At 47.5% G+C, this 21,929-nt stretch overlaps 2 protein-coding genes and 1 non-coding gene across 7 annotated transcripts in view; 2 read left to right on the forward strand and 1 right to left on the reverse strand.

Moving 5' to 3' along the window:
* The first annotated feature begins 218 nt into the window (after nt 1-218).
* On the forward strand, nt 219-8,208 carry TAC4 (tachykinin precursor 4). Its single transcript, XM_007465227.1, is given in 6 exon segments — nt 219-335; nt 3,756-3,849; nt 5,928-5,957; nt 6,839-6,854; nt 6,856-6,890; nt 8,123-8,208. Coding segments are annotated over 6 exon segments (378 nt in total).
* Nucleotides 8,209-14,128: 5,920 nt separating this feature from the next.
* The window catches only part of KAT7 (lysine acetyltransferase 7), a 30,789-nt gene continuing 22,988 nt past the window's right edge, over nt 14,129-21,929 (reverse strand). The window contains exons 9-14 of one of the 5 annotated variants that reach the window (XM_007465076.1): nt 19,941-20,030; nt 19,569-19,709; nt 18,376-18,469; nt 16,428-16,574; nt 15,289-15,395; nt 14,129-14,663 (exon numbers count right to left, since the gene is read on the reverse strand). In XM_007465076.1, the coding sequence (XP_007465138.1) occupies nt 14,562-14,663; nt 15,289-15,395; nt 16,428-16,574; nt 18,376-18,469; nt 19,569-19,709; nt 19,941-20,030 (681 nt within the window). In that variant the 3' untranslated portion in view covers nt 14,129-14,561. The remainder of the gene's footprint in view (nt 14,664-15,288; nt 15,396-16,427; nt 16,575-18,375; nt 18,470-19,568; nt 19,710-19,940; nt 20,031-21,929) is intronic. The other 4 variants (XM_007465079.1, XM_007465078.1, XM_007465077.1 and 1 more) reach the window with 4 other exon arrangements.
* TRNAG-CCC (transfer RNA glycine (anticodon CCC)) lies at nt 17,593-17,665 on the forward strand. Its single transcript has one exon. It is a non-coding gene; the product is annotated as a tRNA-Gly (tRNA).

The raw sequence follows: 21,929 nt of genomic DNA on the forward strand, positions 1-21,929 counted from the left end.
TGGCTTTTCCAGCTGGTGGGGGCGGGGGGGGCAGTCACAGGAAATGGCCCCGGGGGTCAGATAAGCTGAAGGAAGAAGCCGAGTAGCTGGGAGGACAGAACAGGTGGAGTTTCCCCCACCGGCCGAGAGGAGCCAGAGAGAGAGGACGGAGCCTGCTAGTGGCGGTCTGTGGACTGAGAGGGGCTCCCCGAGGGTCCCAGGACAGAGCAGTGCTCACCATGCTGCTCTGCCTCACCCTGCCTCTCCTGATGGGGCTGTCTGCTTGCACTGTGGCAGGTGACAAGGAACTGGCACTTGATGCTGAAGCTGGGTCCTGGGTGACCGTGACCCTGGAGGTAGGTACCTTTGGGGAGAAGCAGGGGATGATACATGGTGGAGGGGGCAGAAGATCCCCTTTATGGCTGCCAGGAGAGCAGGTTGTACACTGCAAGGCGAGGTGTCTGCCTCCCCTCTCTGGGCAGGTTCAAGGTCATGATCTCTGGCCTGGCAAACCTCCAAAGAGTTGCATGCATATGGAAGCAACAGTGTGTGTGTGTGTGTGTGTGTGTGCGCACACATGCACTCACACTTCATTTAACAAACACTTATTTAGGGCAGTTATTTAGGACAGTTCCTGGCACTGTCCTAAATGCTTCATAAATATTAACCCATGTAATCCTCATATCAGCCGGTGGGGAAGGTACCATTACTATCCCCATTTCACAGATAAGGAAACTGAGGCACAGAAAGGTCAAGCAATTTGTCCAAGGTCATGCAGCTTCAAAAGCACAACTGTACAGGGACTTCCCTGGTGGTGCAGTGGTTAAGAATCTGCCTGCCAATGCAGGGGACAAGGGTTCGAGCTCTGGTCCCGGAAGATCCCACATGCCGCGGAGCCACTAAGCCCATGCGCCGCAACTACTGAGCCTGCATTCTACAGCCTGTGAGCCACAACTCCTGAGCTTGTGTGCCACAACTCCTGAAGCCCGCACACCTAGAGCCCGTGCTCCACAACAAGAGAAGCCACCGCAATGAGAAGCCCACGCACCGCAACGAAGTATAGTCCCCGCTCACCGCAACTAGAGAAAGCCACACCCAGCAACAAAGACCCAGTGCAGCCATAAATAAATAAATAAATATTTTTTTAAAAAGGCACAACTGTACACCTTGCCCAAGGTCTGATTCTGCGTATTTGTGCCTCAGAGGACATTGTCCAGCATTTCCTTTCAAGGGGGTCAACTTGGGGCGGGATCACTGTTTTGTCTCACATGCAGAAACTCTTATTTCCTGACAAGTACTGGTTTGATTGCCAGTCTCTCCTACTAAATTGACCTGAGTTCTGTCTCTGGGAATAAATCTCAAAGTTAGAGACACAGCATCTGCGCCCCACCCTGTCTGGTCAGGGAGACAAAGATCCTGACCTTGGGGAGTTCCAGTCAGACAGGGGAGCAAGGCCAGTGGATCAGAGACCAACAGGCCCGGTGCTCAGGGAAGGCCTCCAGGAGGGCAGATGGGACTGGGCGGGGCCTGGCTCCTCCAAGTCCTGGGATGGTGAACACACTGGGGCCACAGGACGAGCCATGGAATAACAGCCATTCCTGGTGGGTTTCCTTCATGGCAGGTTTCCTTCCTGGTTTGTCTGAATGTGGAAGTGTGTGCCATTGAGAAGACAGCAGGCTGGAGAGACCCAGGTTCAAGTCTCAGCTTCTCCACTGACTCTGTGCGAACTGGGGAAGGTCACATCAGTTTCCTCACTTGTAAAATGGGGGCAGCGGGGAGAGGATGACCCCCAAGGTTTTTTTTTCCAGCTTTGACATGGAGTCTGTGCCCAGGCCCAGGGAAGCTGTGTGATGGTGGCCTCTCTACATGGCCACATGGGAAACATCATCATCAACTTCAACTAGTACTGCTGGGCACCTGCAAACACCTCACCTGGGTCTAATGCTTCTTCTCTGCTCACTCTCATTTAATATCCCTCTGCTTCCCGAGACACTTCCCGAGACAGGGCTTGGGATACAGGAACCATTACTCCAAGTGAGGTGACGGGAGGAATGGTGCCTCTGTCCGGGATGATCCGACCGCCTCCCTAGCTCTCAGGTCTCCCCGCCTGCAGTTAGCCCTGGAGCTGGGGATTTGGGCTAAATGGATAAGGAGGGCTTCCAGTGAGGGCAAGAGTCCTTCCTGAGTGAAAGATGCCTCCTAAAGGCCCCCCAGAAACCCAGTGGGTGGGAGAAAGGTGAGTCTTACTTAATTCATAAAAAGCCATTCTCTCCAGCCTGCATTTGAAGACTGCCTTTTACCAAGGCAAAGTGCTTTCCATAAGATTTTCAGAAATGGGTCCAAAGACACTTTTCCGGCTCCTGGCCAGGCTAGGCAACTCCAGGCCGAGACAGCAGCCCCAGCCATTGATGTCCTGGGGAGGAGACAGATTGGAAGTGACTGAATTCGTCCAAAGCTTAGAAAAAATTTACTCCTGATCCCAAAAGTTGGGACAAACTGTGAGAGGCGAAGGGGTCTCCACTGCACCCCAGCCAGGTCCCTGCTGGTCCCCGAAGCTCCAGTTCTGCCCCTGGGGAAACTGGGAATGGAAGAGCAAGTCCCTGACCCAACCCCAGCTGCCAGCCTCCTGGCAGGTGGCTTGTGTTACTCTAGGGCTCTCTTCACCTGTCTCAGCCTTCCTGGAAAAGGAGACCCCATCCTCTTCCCTATTCCCAGACTATCAGAGAAAGGACCTTTCATTCAGCATCCTGTATCCCACACATGCTGAGCTCCCGTGTGTACCAGGCACTGTGCCAGGTACTGGGGATATAGAGATGTGAAGACGGTCTAATGAACGTCACCCACTGTCATTCTCCCCACTAGCGAGCATCTCTCCCTTTCAGCAGAGCTAAGCGGGGCCTTTTTCAGAGGCTGCAGTTAAGGCCAGAGAAGGAGAGGACTTCAGCCAAGGTCACAAAGGTTAACGGAGGAATGAGAACTTAAATCTATAGTCCTTGGTCCAGAACTTTCACCCCATCAGCTCAAGGATGAAAATGCCTTTGCCCAGGGGAGTGGCCTCCACCCCAGGCCACATGCCATTATCCTCAAGGGAGGCCCAGGTTCTAGGGCAGGATAAATCCAGGACAATGGTGGTAGTGCCAGGGGAAGAGAGGAAAACAGGAGTTAGAGGGAAAGCAGTCTCATCTCGCCAACTGGGTGCCCACCCCAAGTTCATCAGCTGCCCCCTCCTTGTCTATATTGGAGACATTTCCCAAGATGGAGCAGAACCTGTGCCCTGGAGTCAGACTTCCTGAGTGGCTCTACTGGCTCTACCACTTCCTGTGTGACCTTGAACCAGTCACTTCACCTCCAAAAGTCTCAGTTTCCCTACCTGTAAAACAGGGATAAATCAGTCCCTATTTCATATGGTTGTTGTGAAGAGTAAATGAGATTATGACCGGAGTGTTTGAGCTTTAAGCCACGTGACATGGGTTTGAGTTCTGGCTTCATCTCACATCCTTGCTGGTAATTGCTCTGTGCTTCAGTGTTTCCACCTGTAAACTGGTGACAGTAATAGTACTTACTTCATGTGGTTTGGTGAGGATTAAGTGAATTAATATATGCAAGTGCTTAGGAACACGGTAAAATGTTAGCTATTAATTATTATTATTATTATTTACAGTATTGTGTAAAATGTGCAGAAGAGCTCAGTGCCAGCACAGAGCTCGTGTTATTGAGATTGTTATGGCTCAGGCTGTCTCCTTGCCCCAACTCTAAGGAACTCTCTGCTGTTTCAGGAAGATGTTGTGCCCAGCATTCAGCTCCAGCTCTGGGAAGTGAAGAGGGGCAAAGCGAGCCAGTTCTTTGGATTGATGGGGAAGCAGGTGGGAGGTGAGTGACAGAAGTGGGCGGGTGCCCAGCGAGGAGGGCTTCTGGGTGGGTTCTGTTACACCCAGCAGAGACCCTAGCTTACAGCAGCTCTTCCTCCAGTCCAGTAGGGGTCGCTCATGTGATGGGATGGGATAGAGTGTCCGTGTCAATTATCATCCAAACCAGGATACTTCAGAGGGTGGTAATTATGCCAGGCAACAGGTGCAAACCAGGGCTGTCTCCAGCATCCGGGGAGTGCAGTCACCCTAAGGGTGGGGACAAATGCATTGCATCCTGCTGGCGCCCTTCCTTCAATACAATGGATGACTGTGGAGAGAGGTGGTGGTGCTCAAGATCAGCCTCTAGATGTGAGTAAAGGCATGGGCTAAGCTTTCTAGTTGATTCTGTTTGACTCAAATAGAATTATTAAATGAACCTATGTTCCCTGAGGGCACGCTTGATGCGTGATTCATGTCCTGGGGGGACAAGGAAAAAACAGTCTGAACAGAGAGCCGTTTTCTTTTTCTTATTGCCAATACCGTATATTTTTTAAAGTAGTGTTGGTGAGGATATGAAAGAACTGGCACTTTGGGCTTCCCTGGTGACACAGTGGTTAAGAATCCACCTGCCAATGCAGGGGACACGGGTTCGAGCCCTGGCCCGGGAAGATCCCACCTGCCACGGAGCAGCTGAGCCAGTGCACCACAACTACTGAGCCTGTGCTCTAGAGCCCGTGTGCCACAACTACTGAAGCCCACGCGCCTAGAGCCCGTGCTCCGCAACAAGAGAAGCCACCGCAATGAGAAGCCCGCACACTGCAACGAAGAGTAGCCCCCGCTCGCCGCAAGAACAGAAAGCCTGCGCACAGCAACAAAGACCCAACGCAGCCAAAAATAAATAAATAAATTTATATTAAAAAAAAATATATATATATATATATACATATTGGGCACATCCATACCCTTTATGGCCATTAAAATGGATGAGGCAGATCTGTGGAAAGATAAAGATCTCCAAGATACTGGTTCAGTGGAAAAAGCAAGTTATTTAACAATATGTAAGATAGGAGTTTACCTGTTTAAAAGAAACACTACATACTTACACAGATATATGTATGAAAACACAGGGAGAGTTCCAGAAGGATAAATATCAAACTGTCTACAGTGTTTACACCTAGGATAGGAAGTGGAGGCGAGGGAGAGAGTTAAGAGGAACTGTTACTACACTATCGTCTACATTACCATTTTATAGTGGGCATTTATTCAGAGACTGCTTTTTTATTCTTTTCTTTTTTTGTTGGGGGGGCCGTGCCACATGGCATGGGATCGACCAGGGATCGAACCGGTGCCCGCTGCAGTGGAAGCACAAGAGTCTTAACTACTGGACCACCAGGGAAGTCCCCAGAGGCTGCTTTTGTAATTTTAAAAAATGCATATAAAAATAGAGAAAACCTTCCCAGTACCTCCACAAAACAATAAAAATAAGAAGAGGAAATCAACTTGTGAGCAAACACTTTTGGCCTCAGTTTCCTCCTCTACAAAATGAGTTTTGGACTGGGCCATTTCAGAGCTCTCTTCCAAATCCAGCAACCCATGAGGAAGCAGGGGAAGGGATTATAAGAGAAATATTTACTGAGGACTTCCCTGGCGGTCCAGTAGTTAGGACTCCGTGCTTCCACTGCAGGGGGCACAGGTTTGATCCCTGGTCAGGGAACTAAGATCCTCCGTGCTGCGTGGCATGGCCAAAAAAAAAAAAAAAATTTATTGAACACTGTGCTCACATGTGATTAAATCTCACAATATCCCCTTTACCACCAGCAGGGAAGCTAAAACTCAGATAGGCTAAATACTTTCCCAAGGATGCCCAGCTGGTGCCAGGCGCAATGACTCCAAAGTATGTGCACTTCCTACTACCCCACACTGCCTCCTACTCAGAGTGTACCTTGTGCGGCCCAGCCACAGCAGGACAACAGGGAGTGACTGGAGTTCCATTGAAGACCCACCAAAGGTGCGGGATCCCAAAGAGCCATGAGCCCTTTCACCTCACTGGGCCCCCAGGGAAGCGGTGCAACCCTCATTCCTTCTCTCTTTTTCCCCCAGGAATACCTCCCATCCAGCCAGAGAGAAGAGGTAAGTGTTGTCCAGACCTTCCCCCAGCATGCTCCCTGGGGAGAACAGAGTTGTCCAGGGAGGCGGGAGAGATGCTCTGGCCAGGGCGCACCAGGCTGGCATTGTGGAGGACCGGGGCAGCATGGTTTGGCCGCATGCTAGGCTCCCTTGTTGTTTCCTTAGAGAGGCGGTCTGTACGTACCTGGGGAGTAGCTGCAGGGATATGGAAAAGACGGGGATGAATCTAGTTCTGCCAAAGGTCCAAAATTACCTTGGGTCTAAAGCCTGGAGTTGGAGAAACTAATCAATCCAGAAGGACCTTAAAAGTGAAAAGCTGTCCTTTTGGTGAAAAGGGAAAAACAATATCAAAAGAAAACAAACCAACCTTTACCCACCACCCTTCAGTGTTCTCAGAAGCAAACCTAACGCCCTAAGACTCACCACATCCTTCCGGGCGCCCTCACTGACAGGACTCCTAGCTCCTCTCTTCCCCTGCCGCCCCGCCTGCCTTACCCAGAGCTTGTCTCCATAGTCTGGGCACGGTGCCCTCCTTGGCACACTGCCTTGTACTGTTCTGCTGGGTCACATGGCTGGTGTCCCCAGAGCAGGAGCTACCCCACAGGCAGGTAGAGGTCTGCCATCTCCTCTGTGCCCACAGCTTCTATTAGAGGTGCCCACGAGGTGTTTGTGGAAGGAACGGGAGAAGGGAGGGAGAATGGAGGAGAAAGAGGAAGGAATCAGTGAATGCATCAGTGAATGAATGAACCTCAGCTCCTAGGTTGATTGAGAAATGACTCCATTCATGAGGCCCCAGCTCTGGCCCTGTCTTTCTTGGCTCCCAAGACAGCCTTCCTCTACTGCACTCTCTCTTTTTCTTCTCTGTCTCCTCTCTTCACCACCAGGGTATCAGCGAGGACCAGGGCCACCTGGGCAGGGGAGGACCATCTACAGAAGGTAGATGAGAGCTTCTACTGGATTGCAAGGGCATAATGAGAAAGTGACCACTTTGCTGCCAGTCTCCATGGTGTGGGCCAGGCAGCTGGCCAGACAGAACAGGCTCCCCACAAGCTATTAGGCAGAGGCCCCACGGAAGAGAGCAGTCGAGGTGCAGGGAGATCATGATCCCTTTGATGATCCAGGCCTGTAACAGCTGTAGCCCTGAAGCTGCACCCTCTCCACCCCCAACACACCCAGGCACACTCTGCTCCCCCGTCTCAAGGCCAGCTGAAGCTACAGAGTAGTGTGTGGTTTTTCAGACCCTGGAACATCCCCCTTATTCCCTTACTAATCGTTGTTAGAAAGTCTTAAGGTATTTTCTATCTTCAACAATTATAAATAAAGGCAAATGGCCCTGGGAGGGGTAACACCCTAAGTAGTTATCAGCTAACGCCTTCTGGCAGGGGCCACAACCCCAAAGGGGTTCAAGGGGATGCTCAATAAATGAACAGGCATGAAAGTAGTAAAGTGAATCGAGCTGGGGAAGGATCCATAGCTCAAGCCAGTCGGCTCAAGAGGAAGGGCAGGGGGTGTTGCAGCTGATCAAAGACGCCACGCTCAAGCCTGCTTTCCTAATCCTGACCTCTCCCCCGAGAGCCGCAGACCTGTGGACCGCTCTCTAGCTTCCCTGATACCTGCTCCTTCCAACATAGGCTCTTGGGAATAAAGATGGGAAAGTCCTCTCTATTCCCCCAAGAGTTTTTCCTAAGTGTCTGAGCCATTCCACTTGAAGGGCCATGGAAGTCAACCCAATGCCAATGTGGAAATGAATGTCCCTCCACGCAGTGTCGGCAGGAGCCTTAGAAATCACTTTTCAGGGATGGAAACAATTCGCCCAAAGTCACACACTGAACTGATAACAGAGCCAGGACTAAACACTGTGTGTCCTGCTCCCTAGGCCACTTCCCGTGGCCCCAGGAGGGCCTTTGGAATTTTGAGTGGTGGATTACCACTCCCTTTCTTTAGAGAGGATTAGTGAGGGTTGGCTCGTCCATGCTCTGGAGGCGTTTATGGTTGAAAAATGGAAGCTGTGCCAGATGAACCTGTAATTTGCCTTAGATATCTGCAGCTGGAGAAACGCGAGTTAGGGACGTGGAGGGCCTTGGGTGGATGACTAGGGAAGGGCTCCGAGGGTGGAGGAGGCAGACCAGTCTCCCCTAACCGCCGGCCACGTGCAGCACTCTTCCCAGGCCGAGAGGATGAGGACCACTGGTCAGAGCCCCCGCCACATGCTTCCCAGAGGACGAAAAACCCCTTTCTCCCTACCTGGACGTGACAGCCAACCAGCCAGCTTCCGTGTCTCCTGTGCTCATCGCCGGCATGTCCCTACCACCAGGCCCTCACTGAACTCACTGGGCCTCCTCCCAGGACTCTCGGTCTCAAGCAGCAGTTGTGCATAAGTGCACTGTTGTCACCACTGTGAGCTAGTGACCCTGCCCGCACCCCCCCTCACTTGGACCTCACTGCACAGCAGGATGAGTCTCCCCCGCTCCTCTATCTCCTGTGCCCAGAACACAGCAGGGGCTCAATAAACCAATGAACAGTGGATGGTTTCTTCTCTGGTGCAGGGCAGAGGGCAGGGATGGCCTGGGCTCTGCACCCTGCCCAGTGGCCTGGCATGTCAGCAGTTGGGAGACCTTTTTGCAGGGTTGTAAAGGGAAATACTAAACAGTTGTGCTCCCCACCCGAGGTGGGAAAACAGGCTTGGGACATAGGTAAAGGTGACAAGCCCCTGCCTGAAAGCAGACACCCCCTCCCTACCCACCATCATAACCTCAAGGGGCAGAAGTGGGTCCCAGGTCCTTCACCAATTCTTGTGTATGAGGCGGCCCGTCAACTGACTGCTCTGCTTTGGGGACACAGGCAGCTAGTCACGCTCCCAGCACTGGGAAGAGCTCTAGAGGAAGGAAACAGGTCCCACCTCAGGGAGCCGCCACTGCCCCGCTTCTGACGGGGAGACCATTGTCCTGCCCCAGTGGCTCATAGGCAGGTGGGACACAAAGGACCCCAGGATGCTTAGCAAGAGCTAGAATGAAATCCTAGGGGCCAAACCTAGGTGAACAAAGGACTGAGCTGGGAGTTGTGTGGGTTCGGCAGTAAAGGGCGATTCATTAATTCACTGGGCTGCGTAACATTCAGCTTCTGTGTCCCTCTTTCCAAAAAGAAAATGTGTTAGGGGCTTGCGGGGGCGCCTGATTCTTTGGGGGTGGGGTCGTTAGGCTGTTTAAAAGGAGGGGAAGAAAGCATTGGTGGAGAGGCCAGGCCCTTCATCTGGGTGCCAGGGAAGGTTTTAGTGACAGCAGAGGCCCTGAGAGGCCGGACGGTGTATGCACAACCAGTTAAGATTCTTCTGTTTGACCTGTAGTGAAATAGTCTCCATCTCAAGACTGACTGTTCATCACTAGGCATCTCTCTTCCTCATTCTCACACCTTACCCGTGTCCAGGGAGAAATGTGGGAGTAGGGGGCAGTGCAAGCCGCCTCCTGACTGCAGGCCTCCCAGGGTCCAGCACCCCCCCAAAAAAAAGTCCAGCTCACACTCCAAAGGAAAATTAGCTCTTACTGGAAGGAGCGGCACACACATCCAGAGGTGGGAGAAGCTGTTGGTGGCCATCTCTGGAGGTGATCTACCGCACCTTTTTTGTGAGATAAGGGTATAGGTTCCTGAAAACTTTGGAACTGATTAAACATAAGGTGAGTGGTTTCCAGAAACAAATACCCAGTTGAGAAAGACTGACTTCTTGGAATGGACATGACTTATCAAGGATAAAGGTGTTTACATCTCACATAGAACATCTGGGAGGAGCAATGGAGCCAAAGTTGTGCAACAGCACAGGTTATTTTCTCCACTCTTGGGCACAAATAAACCAACTCCCAAACCCCAGAATGGTAGCAGCATGACCTGCATCTACACGTATTGCACAAGACGGAAGAGACAAACTGATATTCCAGCAAGGGGCATTTTTCACCACTGGGCAGCCTTTTTTTTTTTTCTTCTTAGTGACATTCATTGGCATTTTGTTGAAGATACCACAAAGGAAGTGGGCAATTAAACTGCCCCCATCAGCAGGAGACAGTCTGGAAGAGACAGTCATACAAATTTATAGCAGAAAGTGCTGGAGCAAGCCCAGAGGAGGTCCAATTCTACAATTCTATGATATCAACGAATAGCAAAAAGTAGTTTCTAGAATTCCTAGCATACATCATATATATTTAGCAAAAGAGTTTTCACCTTATTCTCTGAACATGCAAAACCCTGTATAGCAGCACTGTGTATATATGTGCACCTGTGAGGATCCTAACGTTGAGCCAGTGAGCCAGGCCTTCTCCCTGTCATCACTGTACCTCACTTAACGGGACCTGTCACCTTACACAAAGAACTAGTCATGGGCTGGGAGTGAAGGCAGGTAGGTGGGGTTCCTGCCTTTTCACTGGAGCTTTCTCAAACCAGGGTTTCTTATTAACCCCAGTTCAGAAATGGACTTCAAAGGCTCAATTTCCTGAACTGTAGACAAATGTGTGCATATTTGCATTTATGTACATTTTTTTTAAAAGACTTGATGCTTTGACTAGATTCTCAAAAGGTCAGAAGGAAAGCAAAAAGGGTAAAAGGATCACTGAGCCACGCTGCTTGATCCCGTGGCACCTTTCATACAAACTACACTTCTTCAATGTTTGGCGTATCAATTGCTCTTCAAAGGAGGAAAAGGCAGCCACGTTTATACTACAGTTACTGATATACATTCAAAAAGCTGCTTTTCACTGGTTTCATATTCCAGAAGGAATGTGTGCTGTAAGCAAGCTGTGGTATTTTTCTATACTGGCTTCACATGAACTCCATTAGAGGCCATTCCTAACCCCAGCGAGGCAACCTGCCCAGAACTACAGGGACAAACCAAAGCTGAGGACATGTCAAAAGCATCATCTTCTCTATAAAGGGCACACCATATTCTTAAACGTTACTTAATATGACTCACTGTTCCCCCTGTGAGAAATGGGAAAGCGAGCACAGAGGCATCAGATGACTCACAATAGCGTTGTCCGAAGCATGGGATTTGGAATCAGAGGAGCAAGGCTCTCATTCTATTTCTATAACCCAGCAGCAAGACCTCCGAGCCTCAAATTTTCTCATGTGGAAAAGGGCTACAATACTCACCTTACAGTGGTGGCGTTGTAGGGACTGAAGGAAACCATGTACGTAAAGGGACAGACAGTGCTTGTTGAACAGTTTATTCCTAAATCGGAAGCAGAGCCAGAATGAAGCACATCTTTGTTTCCTGGTTTAGGTCTCTGGCCTCCAAATGCTGCCTATAGGAGCAACTAAAATCAATTCTTTCATCTTAAAGTTTTCACCAGTGTTGTCATCCTTCTGGCAGTGGAAGCCACTAGAAGCACGGGGGTCTACAGTTGAAGCAAGGAAATCTAACTCGAAGGGAGATGATAAATCATTAAGGAATCAAGAAAGCCAAGAAAGCAAATGATACAGGTTCTCAAGCTGGACAGACCAAAATATTTGTCTTTGATGCTTCCTGCGTCACCCTGTGCTCTAGGTTTCCTTCTGCAAAACCGGTGTGAATTTCCATTGCACTGAGCTAACGTGAGGGTCAAACAAGGCAGTGTGAAGGTACCCAGCACAGTGCTGAGCAGATAGGAAGCAACCAGCTCATGCTAGGGCTCTCTTCCTCCCTCCAGAAATAGAGTAGGTGCTTCCACTTAGAGAGTTTCAGGAGCTAGATCCAGGAATGACTCCAGACTTTTGCTCTTCTAATGAAGGAGCCTAAGCAGCTGAGCTTCTTTTGTGCAGGTAAAAAGGAGTCAGCGGGCACAGGCTGACTCAAAGTAGCCAAGGAAGTGAACTGTCTGTTCCCATAGCTGTAAGGATTTAAACCAGAGAAAACTTCCTTTGATTTCTAGGTGAGGAAAAGGGGGGTGGCAATCAGTGGAGGCTTGGGACCGCACTGTGCACAAAACTTCAAGTGCCTTGACCTCTCAGCATCCATTCTCATGGTCCATATTAACTACCTAAATTTTTTCAAAATGTGAGAGAGAGCAGAATTTCCCTTTGTTGTGAATACCTAGAACAGGGAGATCTGGCGCACATCTTTCTAAGATGTGTAAGAAGGGTCTTTTTATAAGCTTGAGCTTCTCTCCATCCCATCTCCCACCCCCAGTCAAGTGACACACTGAACTCTAACCTTACCAAGGAGGACCCCTAGTTTGTCTGCCAGGAGAAGTCCTCACCATGCTGGCCACAGTGGGCAAAACCACCCCAGCAAATACAATTTCCACCCTCCTCCTCTCCACCATATAGCGAAGTGCCCGGCCACCCTTTTCCTGCTCTAGGTAAATGCTACAGGAAAATGCAGCTACTTTCAGAAATCATCTCAACCTGAGAGAGACAATAACTAGAGGTGGCACTGCTCACTACTGGCAAATAAGCCTGGAGACAAGAAGAGACCCACCTTTTCCCACCTCCCACAGCTACTGTACCCCAGGTATCCTAACTTCCTGCTGGGTTTTCTGTCCTTGAACTTAATGAACTTAATAGAAGAATGGATAATACAGACTACTTATTGCTATGCATACCTATTATCTGGAACCAGAGTGTGGCAGGGAGAGTTTATCCCATCAACTAAACAAGCTCAGAGTAAGCACTCCCTCCATAGATACCCTGCATCACAGAGGAAGAAACCACCTTCCCCAGCCACAAACCACATCCCTCAACAGTCAGTTTACTGCTAGGAAAATAAATCCCAAGTGCATTACCTGTTAGCAGCAGGTCAGTGGCACCATTTTGTACTCAAATGAGAGCTCCTAGGTGAAACAGACTTGAGCAGAGAACATGCTTTATTGAGGAGTAGATATAGAACAGCACATTCTACCACATGTGGGGAAGGATTAGCTTCTGTAAAAGGCCTTTACCCCTTAAGAAAACCCCCAGTGAAGTTGCTTTTGGATAAATTTTAACAGTGACACTGAAACTGGCAGGGAGCTGCCACTGAACATGCTTAAAATTAGCTCCCCCCAACCCACAGTGAATATAAGTAGTGTACAAAGATGACAAGAGAAAGGCACAAATGACCAGAGTTGGGATTGTGGTGAGGGTTCCACATGAAGACAGCGGTGTTGTAGAGACCAAGTTGGAAAGGGTGACATGTCATACATCAAAAGCTGCCCCAAGATAGCAGGTTATAATGGGCTAGAGAGAAATTAGAGGGAGCATCTCTTCCTTCACTTAAACAACACCAAAAATAGGAGACCAGAGAATGGGGGGATGGTGGTAAATCCCAAAAAGGAAATGGAGGAGGAGTTCTTGGAAGGGCATAAGCACTTTAGTCTTAGAGGGAGGGTGAGGCACTGTTGAAAAGGGAAGCAAACCTTGGCAGGGGTGGCCATTCTGCCTTGCTGAGTCATGGGCTGAGACACGGAAGTCATTTTCAATCACTTCTCCAAGGATGTTCAGACAAAAGCAGTGTAACTTATGTGGAAGTATGCTATATCAGACTGGTACTGGTGAAAAGGTTTCTGCAGGATAATTAACCAGTTAACATGCAGCATGAAAGGGAGAACTGGAAATTATTTTGGCACCTGCAAACGTAAAGACGGGCAGGGAGTAAAGAGAAGAAAACATTTACTACTGGGCACTTTCTGGTGAGGCAAAAAGTAGTACTCCATTCCCTTCCACCAAGATGTTGCCTACTGCCCACAGGTGAACTCAAATCCAAATACAGAATCATCACTTCTCAATTCTTTTCTCCATCTCATTCAGATAATGTGCTGTAACCAAGACTAATCCCTGCGAGTCTTCAAAAGTATTTGGCTCTGGGCTTCACGGGTGGCGCAGTGGTTGAGAGTCCGCCTGCCGATGCAGGGGACACAGGTTCGTGCCCCGGTCTGGGAGGATCCCACGTGCCGCGGAGCGGCTGGGCCCGTGGGCCATGGCCGCTGAGCCTGGGCGTCCGGAGCCTGTGCTCCGCAACGGGAGAGGCCACAACAGTGAGAGGCCCGCGTACCGCCAAAAAAAAAAAAAAAAAAAAAAAAAGTATTTGGCTCTGGTCAGCCTGATACTGATCAAAAACAGGTCTTTCAGTAAAAATGGAGGAGAAAACTTAAAGTGAGATGAAATCCAAAGGGAAGGGACCCCTCCCAGCACACACACACACTCAGAAGTGTTACCTCTTCCCTGCCCCTCCAAGAACACAGGTAAGGAGTAACTGGGAATGTCCTGGTGGCAGTAACCGTAGTTGGTGGTCTGGTGACTGGGCGGCAAGAAGAAGCACTATTACAAAGTTTAGAAGACACGACACAACCTCATGGGGCCAGAGGAGAGAACCAGTGACTGGACAGGTACAGTACCAAAACAGAACACCTTGGGTCAGTGCTACGAGGGATCTGCACTCAAGTCTAATACAGATCCCACCCAGGCAACCTCACTGAGGCCGAAACAACAGTTCCTCAGAACCAGCGTCTGCAGTGTACACAAAGGTCGGAGCCAGGACAGTCCTGAGGGGGATGGCCTTCCCAAAGGATACTGTACTTGCCAATCACAAGAGCAACAGAAATGACAGACAGATCCCTAGGGTACGGATTCCTACTGCTGGGGTTCGCTGGCTCGGAGTAACCGGTCACTTTAAGTGCCCTTGGGAGGGGTCCATTTTAAACAGCTTGGATCCATGGTTTTATTGGAGTTGGATCTTTTGGCCTCTTTGGCTATCCACTCATCAATCAGGTCCTGAGGGAGAACAATGGGAAAAATTATTATATACATTCAACTAAAACATGTTTGTAAGTGGATTCCAAAATGATTATTAGCAAAGAAGAAATGGCCAAAGATTTAATAATATACTAAGGTGTGAGACAGGTATATAAAAAAAAATTATCTTTTGATTTACCTAGTGCTCTCCTACCTAATCCATTTCTTCTTACTATGCCTTCGGTAAGACCTGAAACTCATTATTCATCTTCCATCAGTAAACGTTATAAGTCAACTTAAAATTTTAAATTGGCATGAGTTGAGATGGCATTTGTTAAAGGAATTTAAAACCACTTCCACAGGCCCTGGAGTTTATGAAGATTCTCCACAGATGGGCACTCTTCATCCGATCTAAGAAGATCATCCAAGGATAGAAGTACGACTGTGCAACATAAAGCTGCTTAACTGGAGCTGCTTACACGTCTGTCATTCAAATCTGAGACAGGAGCTTAAGATAAGCCTGACAATGAGACCAAGTAAAGGATGCGTAGAGTCAGACTCCTTTAAGAAAGGAAGGTTACCTGTAAGGTGTGAAGGCCCCACTTTGCTCTGCTAGGCCTCAAGGGACATTAAGCAATGAGCAAGAGGCTGATAGTAACTTTACCTGTCTCTTCAAAACTAGGTGTTTTCCTTTCCAATATTTGAGCATCTGAAGGGCTTGCAGAGTGCTGACAATGTCCACAGGATTCACAGCTGTCTCCTGGCTAATTTCTGAAACAGAAGAGCTACTGAGAACTTGGCCAAAATGTAGACACCACCCCCGCCCTGCCCCACCAAGGCCCCCTTTGCCTTGGAGGAAATCTAGACGCAGACTCCAAATGTTTGGAATCTTCACTACTTGACCCAAGCTGTTCAGAAGAAATTTACAAAGCATTCATTTTACCAGTTAAAATAACTACAGAAGACGGATATTACAGCAGGAAACCACTTGGCCCCTATAGAAATCAAGGTCAAAGACAGACCAAACTAAATTCTCCCATCCTCACAAATATTCAGGGATGTTAGAAGTTCCTGTGTGTGCCAAAAGACTTGAAGTTTTTCTTCTTTCTTGACTTTTGTTGAGAATTAAAGTGTCAGCAACCTGAGATTTGAGACGCAATAACGAATGCCTGAGTAAAACCTATCTATAAAACACATTTTCAGACTTCCCTGGTGGCACAGTGGTTAGGAATCAGCCTGCCAAGGCAGGGGACACAGGTTCGAGCCCTGGTCCGGGAAGATCCCACATGCGGCGGAGCAACTAAGCCCGTGCGCCACAACTACTGAGCCTGCGCTGTGGGGCCCGCGAGCCACAACTACTGAAGCCCGCGCTGTGCTCCGCAACGGGAGAAGCCACTGCAGTTAGAGGCCGCGCACCACAACGAAGAGTAGCCCCCGCTCACCTCAACTAGAGGGAGCCTGCGTGCAGCAACGAAGACCCAACGCAGCCAAAAATAAGTAAATAAATAAAGTTCAAAACTCAAAAAAAAAAAATTAAAAAAACAAAGAAACCCACCACATTTTCTCTGTAAGAAACCAAATCATATAACCAGTCCCAAGGGCCAAACACTCTGGAATCCTTAGGCACCTTTAGTGAGTGGTCCACATTAGTGGGCCTCCTGCTCTCATATTCAGATGAAACACAGAATGGGGTTATTTTCTTTGCAGGTTACAAAGCATGAACAGGGCCAAAGAGAAAAGTCAGACTATTCAGTGGAACTAACATCTTGAGTAACAACCATTTTCTAAGAGTCAAAAACCAACCTTTGATAGAAATCTCTTTGCCTTGGAAATTATGCAGGTAACGAAGAAGCACTTCTTTCCAGTAACTGCGGTAGCTTATGAGCCCCAGATCTGAGAGTGGACGCTCTGGGGAGCCAACTTTTTCTTCCACTTTGGAAAGCAAATAACCTGCCAGGGAACAATACAGACACTGTACCTCACCCTAGTAAGAACAATGTACCAACATGGAAAAAGATTTAAGGAGCAGAGTCTGCTTTGCAATATCAATTATAAAATAGGTATTACCTATTCAAAGATATACAATCCCCTCACACCCTTAGTGGATTATGCCATTTCCTGATTCATCTCTTACCAGATGGCTTAAAAAAAAAGGGGGGGGGGAGGGGGCTTCCCTGGTGGCGCAGTGGTTGAGAGTCCACCTGCCGATGCAGGGGACACGGGTTCGTGCCCCGGTCCGGGAAGATCCCACGTGCCGCGGGGCGGCTGGGCCCGTGAGCCATGGCCGCTGAGCCTGCGCGTCCAGAGCCTGTGCTCCGCAACGGGAGAGGCCACAACAATGAGAGACCCACGTACCACAAAAAAAAAAAAAAAAAAAAGGATCACAAAGCTGTTTCTAAGAATTCTAATTTGACTAAAATATGTCATGTTACAGTGAATATCGAATAAAACACGGTTGAATCCCATTATTTACGGTAGTTATATTCTACAAAGTCACAGTGAACACTGAATTAGCGAATATTGAACCACTGCTCTTAGGGGAGATACAGGGTTAGGTTCCTGTGGGCTGCTGGTCACATTTTTGTCAACCAATCAATACATAACCTCATTTTATGTGCTTCTGTTTAAAAACACCTATTTAATACATATCGTTGATTCATTAACAGTGAACTAACAGCCAACAGCACAATAATGTATGCCTGAATAAAACCTATCTATAAAACACGCTTTCTCCGTAAGGCACATCACAGCCTTCCTAGACGGTACTTCAGCACTACACTTAGGGACCATTTAAAATCAGCAACAGGGAATTCCCTGGCGGTCCAGTAGTTGGGACTCCACGCTTTCACTGCCAAGGGCCCAGGTTCAACCCCTTGTCGGGGAACTAACATCCCACAAGCTGTGCAGTGCAGCCAAAAAATAAAAAGAAAAGAAAATCAATAACAAAAAGCACAAAAACATGGGGACTTCCCTGGTGGTCCAGTGGTTAAGACTCCGCACTCCCAATGCAGGGGGCCCAGGTTTGATTCCTGGTCAGGGAACAAGATCCCGCATGCATGCCGCACCTAAAGGTCCCGCACGCCACAACGAAGATCTCGCACGAGGCAACGAAGATCCTGCACAACTAATAAGACCTGGTGCAGCCACATAAATAAAGATTTTTAAAAAGGCACAAAAATATGAATGACATGGCACTAACAGACCATGGAAAGGACACTGGCTTAAACACAGAGAGCTGAAACAAGGTACCTTGTTTCACCTCATCTGGGAATGCATGGTGACTTTTTTTTTTTTGCTGCCATGGGCATGTTGGTTGATTTGGGGCTTATGAATAAATTTTAATGAGTAGGCAAATTCCCAAATACAGAATCCATGATTAATAAGATGACTGCCTCTAGACAAAAGCTTACAAAACTAAAATTCCTAACACCCAAGAACAAATTTGAAGCCTTATGCATGTATGTGCTCTTGGTAAGTCTCAAACTGGGGTAATCCTAAAGAGCTTACTTTACTATCCTCTGTATCTCCCACCATTAGGTACCAACTCAGGGTCCTGTATTCATTTGAGTGTTCAGTGTGTATCAGGCCAACTGACAACGTTCAGAATTCTTCCACTTACTCATTCACTTAATACCAGTGTAATTCCACTACGTGCCAGGAACTGTATAGATAGATCACAGGACAAAAAGACAAACAACAATATTCACATGGTCCCTGCTTGTGGAACTTATGACTTTCCTGTTTCACTTACTGAAATCAATGAGCATCTTGCCATAGCCCTGTCTCATGTACTGAGGCATGGTAAGGATACAGGATACATTGTAGTTGAGGAATGAATTCTTTTCCTAAAATCAAGAGCAAACAGATGAGTGGGTCATGAGAATTTGGAACCAGAGGTATCAGTAGTCCCACAGATACAAAACAAGGTTGCTTGCAAAATATATGCTAACTAGTCCTGAGGAGTGGCTGTCAGGCTCACAGCTGGTACATCCACACCCTTTATGATGATCCCAGGGTTTCCCTAGCTCTAAGATTTCCAGTCTCATCTTAAGGGGGCTGACTCTGGGTTCCTTACAGGCACAGAGCAAGGCAAGAAGGCTTAAAATGCTGAGTCAGTCTAGAGCAGCCCTCTTTAAAAGCAGTATTTCAAAAGAGTGTTGCCTACTGGAGAAGGGAGGGAATCCAAACAGGAAGTCCCCATTCTGGAAGGGGGTCAAAACACAATTAAATCACATACTGCATGATTCCATTTATGTGAAATGTCCAGAACAGGCAAACTTATAGAGACAGTGGGGCTGGGAGGGAATGAGTGGAAATGAGGAGTGACTACTTATGGGTATGGGGTTTCTTACTGGGGTAACAAAAACTGATTGTGGTGACTGCCAGGTGGTTGCGCAACTCTGTGAATATGCTAAAAACCACTACACCATACACTTTAAATGAGTGAATTGTATGGTAGGAGAATTATATTTCAATAAAGTTGTTATATTAAAAAGTCATAAGCAAAATCTGGCCTTGAGTCTTTAAAGGCACGGTGGCGTTATCAACTGAAGGAGCCCAGCTAGAAAACCAGGCAAAAGGAACATATTCCTGGTTTTAAGCTAATAACACAGAGAAGAGCAAAGCAAGGAGAGTTGGTTGGCTTGACTACAAGATGTGGGCTTATGGGTTAGTAGGCAGGGCCCTGGCCATTAATTAATGGGCAGCTTCAATCCACAAGTCCAGAAATGAATAAATCAGAAGCTTTTAATAAAGAATTGCACATTTTCATTAAATAATCTTTGATACGTGGATTTCCACCCCACCCCCCACCACCCTTTAAGAGAAGGGCTGTCATCATTGCCCAGGGAACTGCCTCTTTCCATCAGTGGGCTGAGTCACCATATGCCAACATCAATCACCCTGCTCTGGTCATCAGCTTCTTAATCTCCAGATCCTGCTGACCTTGGAAAAATATCCAATCAGGTGACAACCAGTGTTGTCTGCTTCTGTCATAACATAGAACAGGAAGGGTTCCACATCATAATATAATGTCTTGTGGTCCAGAAAAAGCTTGGCCAACAGGCACAGGTTTTGGCAGTAGATCTGGAAGTAGAGAAACAACGTTTATGTGTGGGCCAGTGATTCTTATACTTATCAGATAAAGGCCTAAAATTTAAAGATCATGCCATCATTGTTAATGAAGCAGAAATTGTGTATTTTGGCCAATAGAAGAGTTCTATCTTCTTTACAAGGTGAGATGGAGATAAAACAGATTTCTGAAACCTGTGAATGTACAACACTTTCACCCCTTTTTCTGATGTCAGCACTTTTTACCTTGTTTTTCTTGCCATCCACTTCAAACACAGAGATTGAACCTTTGCGATATATCTCATCTCCGGGTGGGTGTTTCCACACACACTTAGCCTGCAAGAGAATGGAATTCACATCAGAGAAACAAACCTTCCCAGTAAGATTGCTGCTCAAAAGGGAAAAGGAATCACAGGTCAAATTTAGTTAGCTGAGATGGACAGTTGGACAAACCTGAGAACATACAGCAAAACAGATTTTCTTTTTAGTGAAACAAATAAAGGTTTCTAAAGTCACTGCAATATATTTGTGGTATTTTTATAGCAGTTTGGAACAGGTTTTCTGGATTATATTCTGGCACTGTTCCAACCCAGGAGATTAAAATCATCTACCACGTAAAAGCAAGATAAATTAAAAAAAATACCCCTAGCTTATTATAAAATGCCTTGTGCCAACAGGAAATTCTTAAGTAGCTTATTTCCAGCAGCTGAGAGTTGCTAAGTAGAGGTACTCTCACCTTTACCAGAAACTTCTCATTACCACCTAAACCATTATGGTCTTCTTTTTTTCAGATTAGCAAACAGACCCAGTGATAAAAACCATGCCCCCCTCTCCAAGTGTTCCGTTTGTTATACTGTAATGAAATAGGAGCATGTCCTTCTGTGGCTTAAAAAAGCAACAACAACGACAAAAGGCAAGGAAGACTGGTTGAGCAGCAGGAAGCAGGGGGAGCGGAGGAAGGAGGAAGACAGGACAACGGACACTAACTTGGCCACAAGGGGGCACAAGGTACTACTTTCCTCACCTTCAATTGCTAATAGATTTAATGCAGCCGGGAAGCCACTGCTGTAAATGGGTGAATTTTTAAAAGGTTTTATGTAAAATACTTTAAAAAATATCATTTAAAAGGCGTATGTATATGGAATATTTTAAATTAAATTTTATTGTGACTCTTTTGGTCAACTCAAGAATCATGCCCCAATTTGTCACATGTAAGGCCACATATGCAGTAACTGGTCTTGTTTCAAGAAAGCTCCACCTGTAGTTTGTTCCTATCTCCACCCATTTACTCATGTTGGCTTTTCCCAACAATAAGCAAACAGACAACAGTTATCTGTCCAGAAACAGAAGCCAAACTGTTGGCCAAATGGCCAAAGGAAGCCCATTTCTGTGATTATGCCTAAAGCAATAGGAATCTTCAGAGGTGTGAATTAAAATAGATTTTTATTTCATGAAATTCAATTTTTGTAACTCATATAATACAGTAGAGAACCTCAAATACTCAGAATGTTTACTTGATCCTCAGCCTTGTCTAGGCCCTTTGTTCTCTCCCCCCACTACTATTTCTTGCCTTTTAGCTACTTCATTGGTTAGTGCCACTAAATAAACAGAAACAAAAAGAAAAAGGGCATCAATAGTAAGCAGTTCATATCAATAAAAATACCAGTCTTTCACATAGCAAACCCTAAATGAGGTCATCTCCATGGTCTTCAATCATGGAGTCCAGTCCTCACTCAACACCCACCTGCCCTCCCTCCCCCTCCTGTCAAGTCTGCTTTCTCCCCACAGGGACATTTACCTCCCCTCCCCTCCCTCCCTCCCCCTCCCCCCTCCCCCCATCCTTCCCCACCCAGTCTAGTGGGAGCCTAGTGGGCTGGAGTCTAGAGGGCTTAATTAGCAGTGGCAGTTCTGGGCCACTACGTACTCCAGAGTTGGGAACACAAAAAAGCAGTTATCACCAAACTGGGGAGAAGAGTGTTATGACAGAAATCATAGGAAGTCTGGGTTATAGATTCTCAGCATGTGGAAATCCTGGGAAATAATGACGGAAGGGGAAGGTTAAAGAGACACCCTAAAAGGCCTTAGAGCCACAATTATGCTGTGACTATGGAAATAAGAAAAAAGATAGGTTTCCCCACCTGACAGACTAATCTCCACCCGTGACCCTTCCCCATCCCTGCTCCATGGCAGAAATTCCCTTTAAGACAAGACTTTTCATTCCATAACTAGGGAAAG

Source organism: Lipotes vexillifer, unplaced genomic scaffold (assembly GCF_000442215.2).
Source record: "Lipotes vexillifer unplaced genomic scaffold, Lipotes_vexillifer_v1.1 scaffold591, whole genome shotgun sequence".
NCBI lineage: Eukaryota > Metazoa > Chordata > Mammalia > Artiodactyla > Lipotidae > Lipotes > Lipotes vexillifer.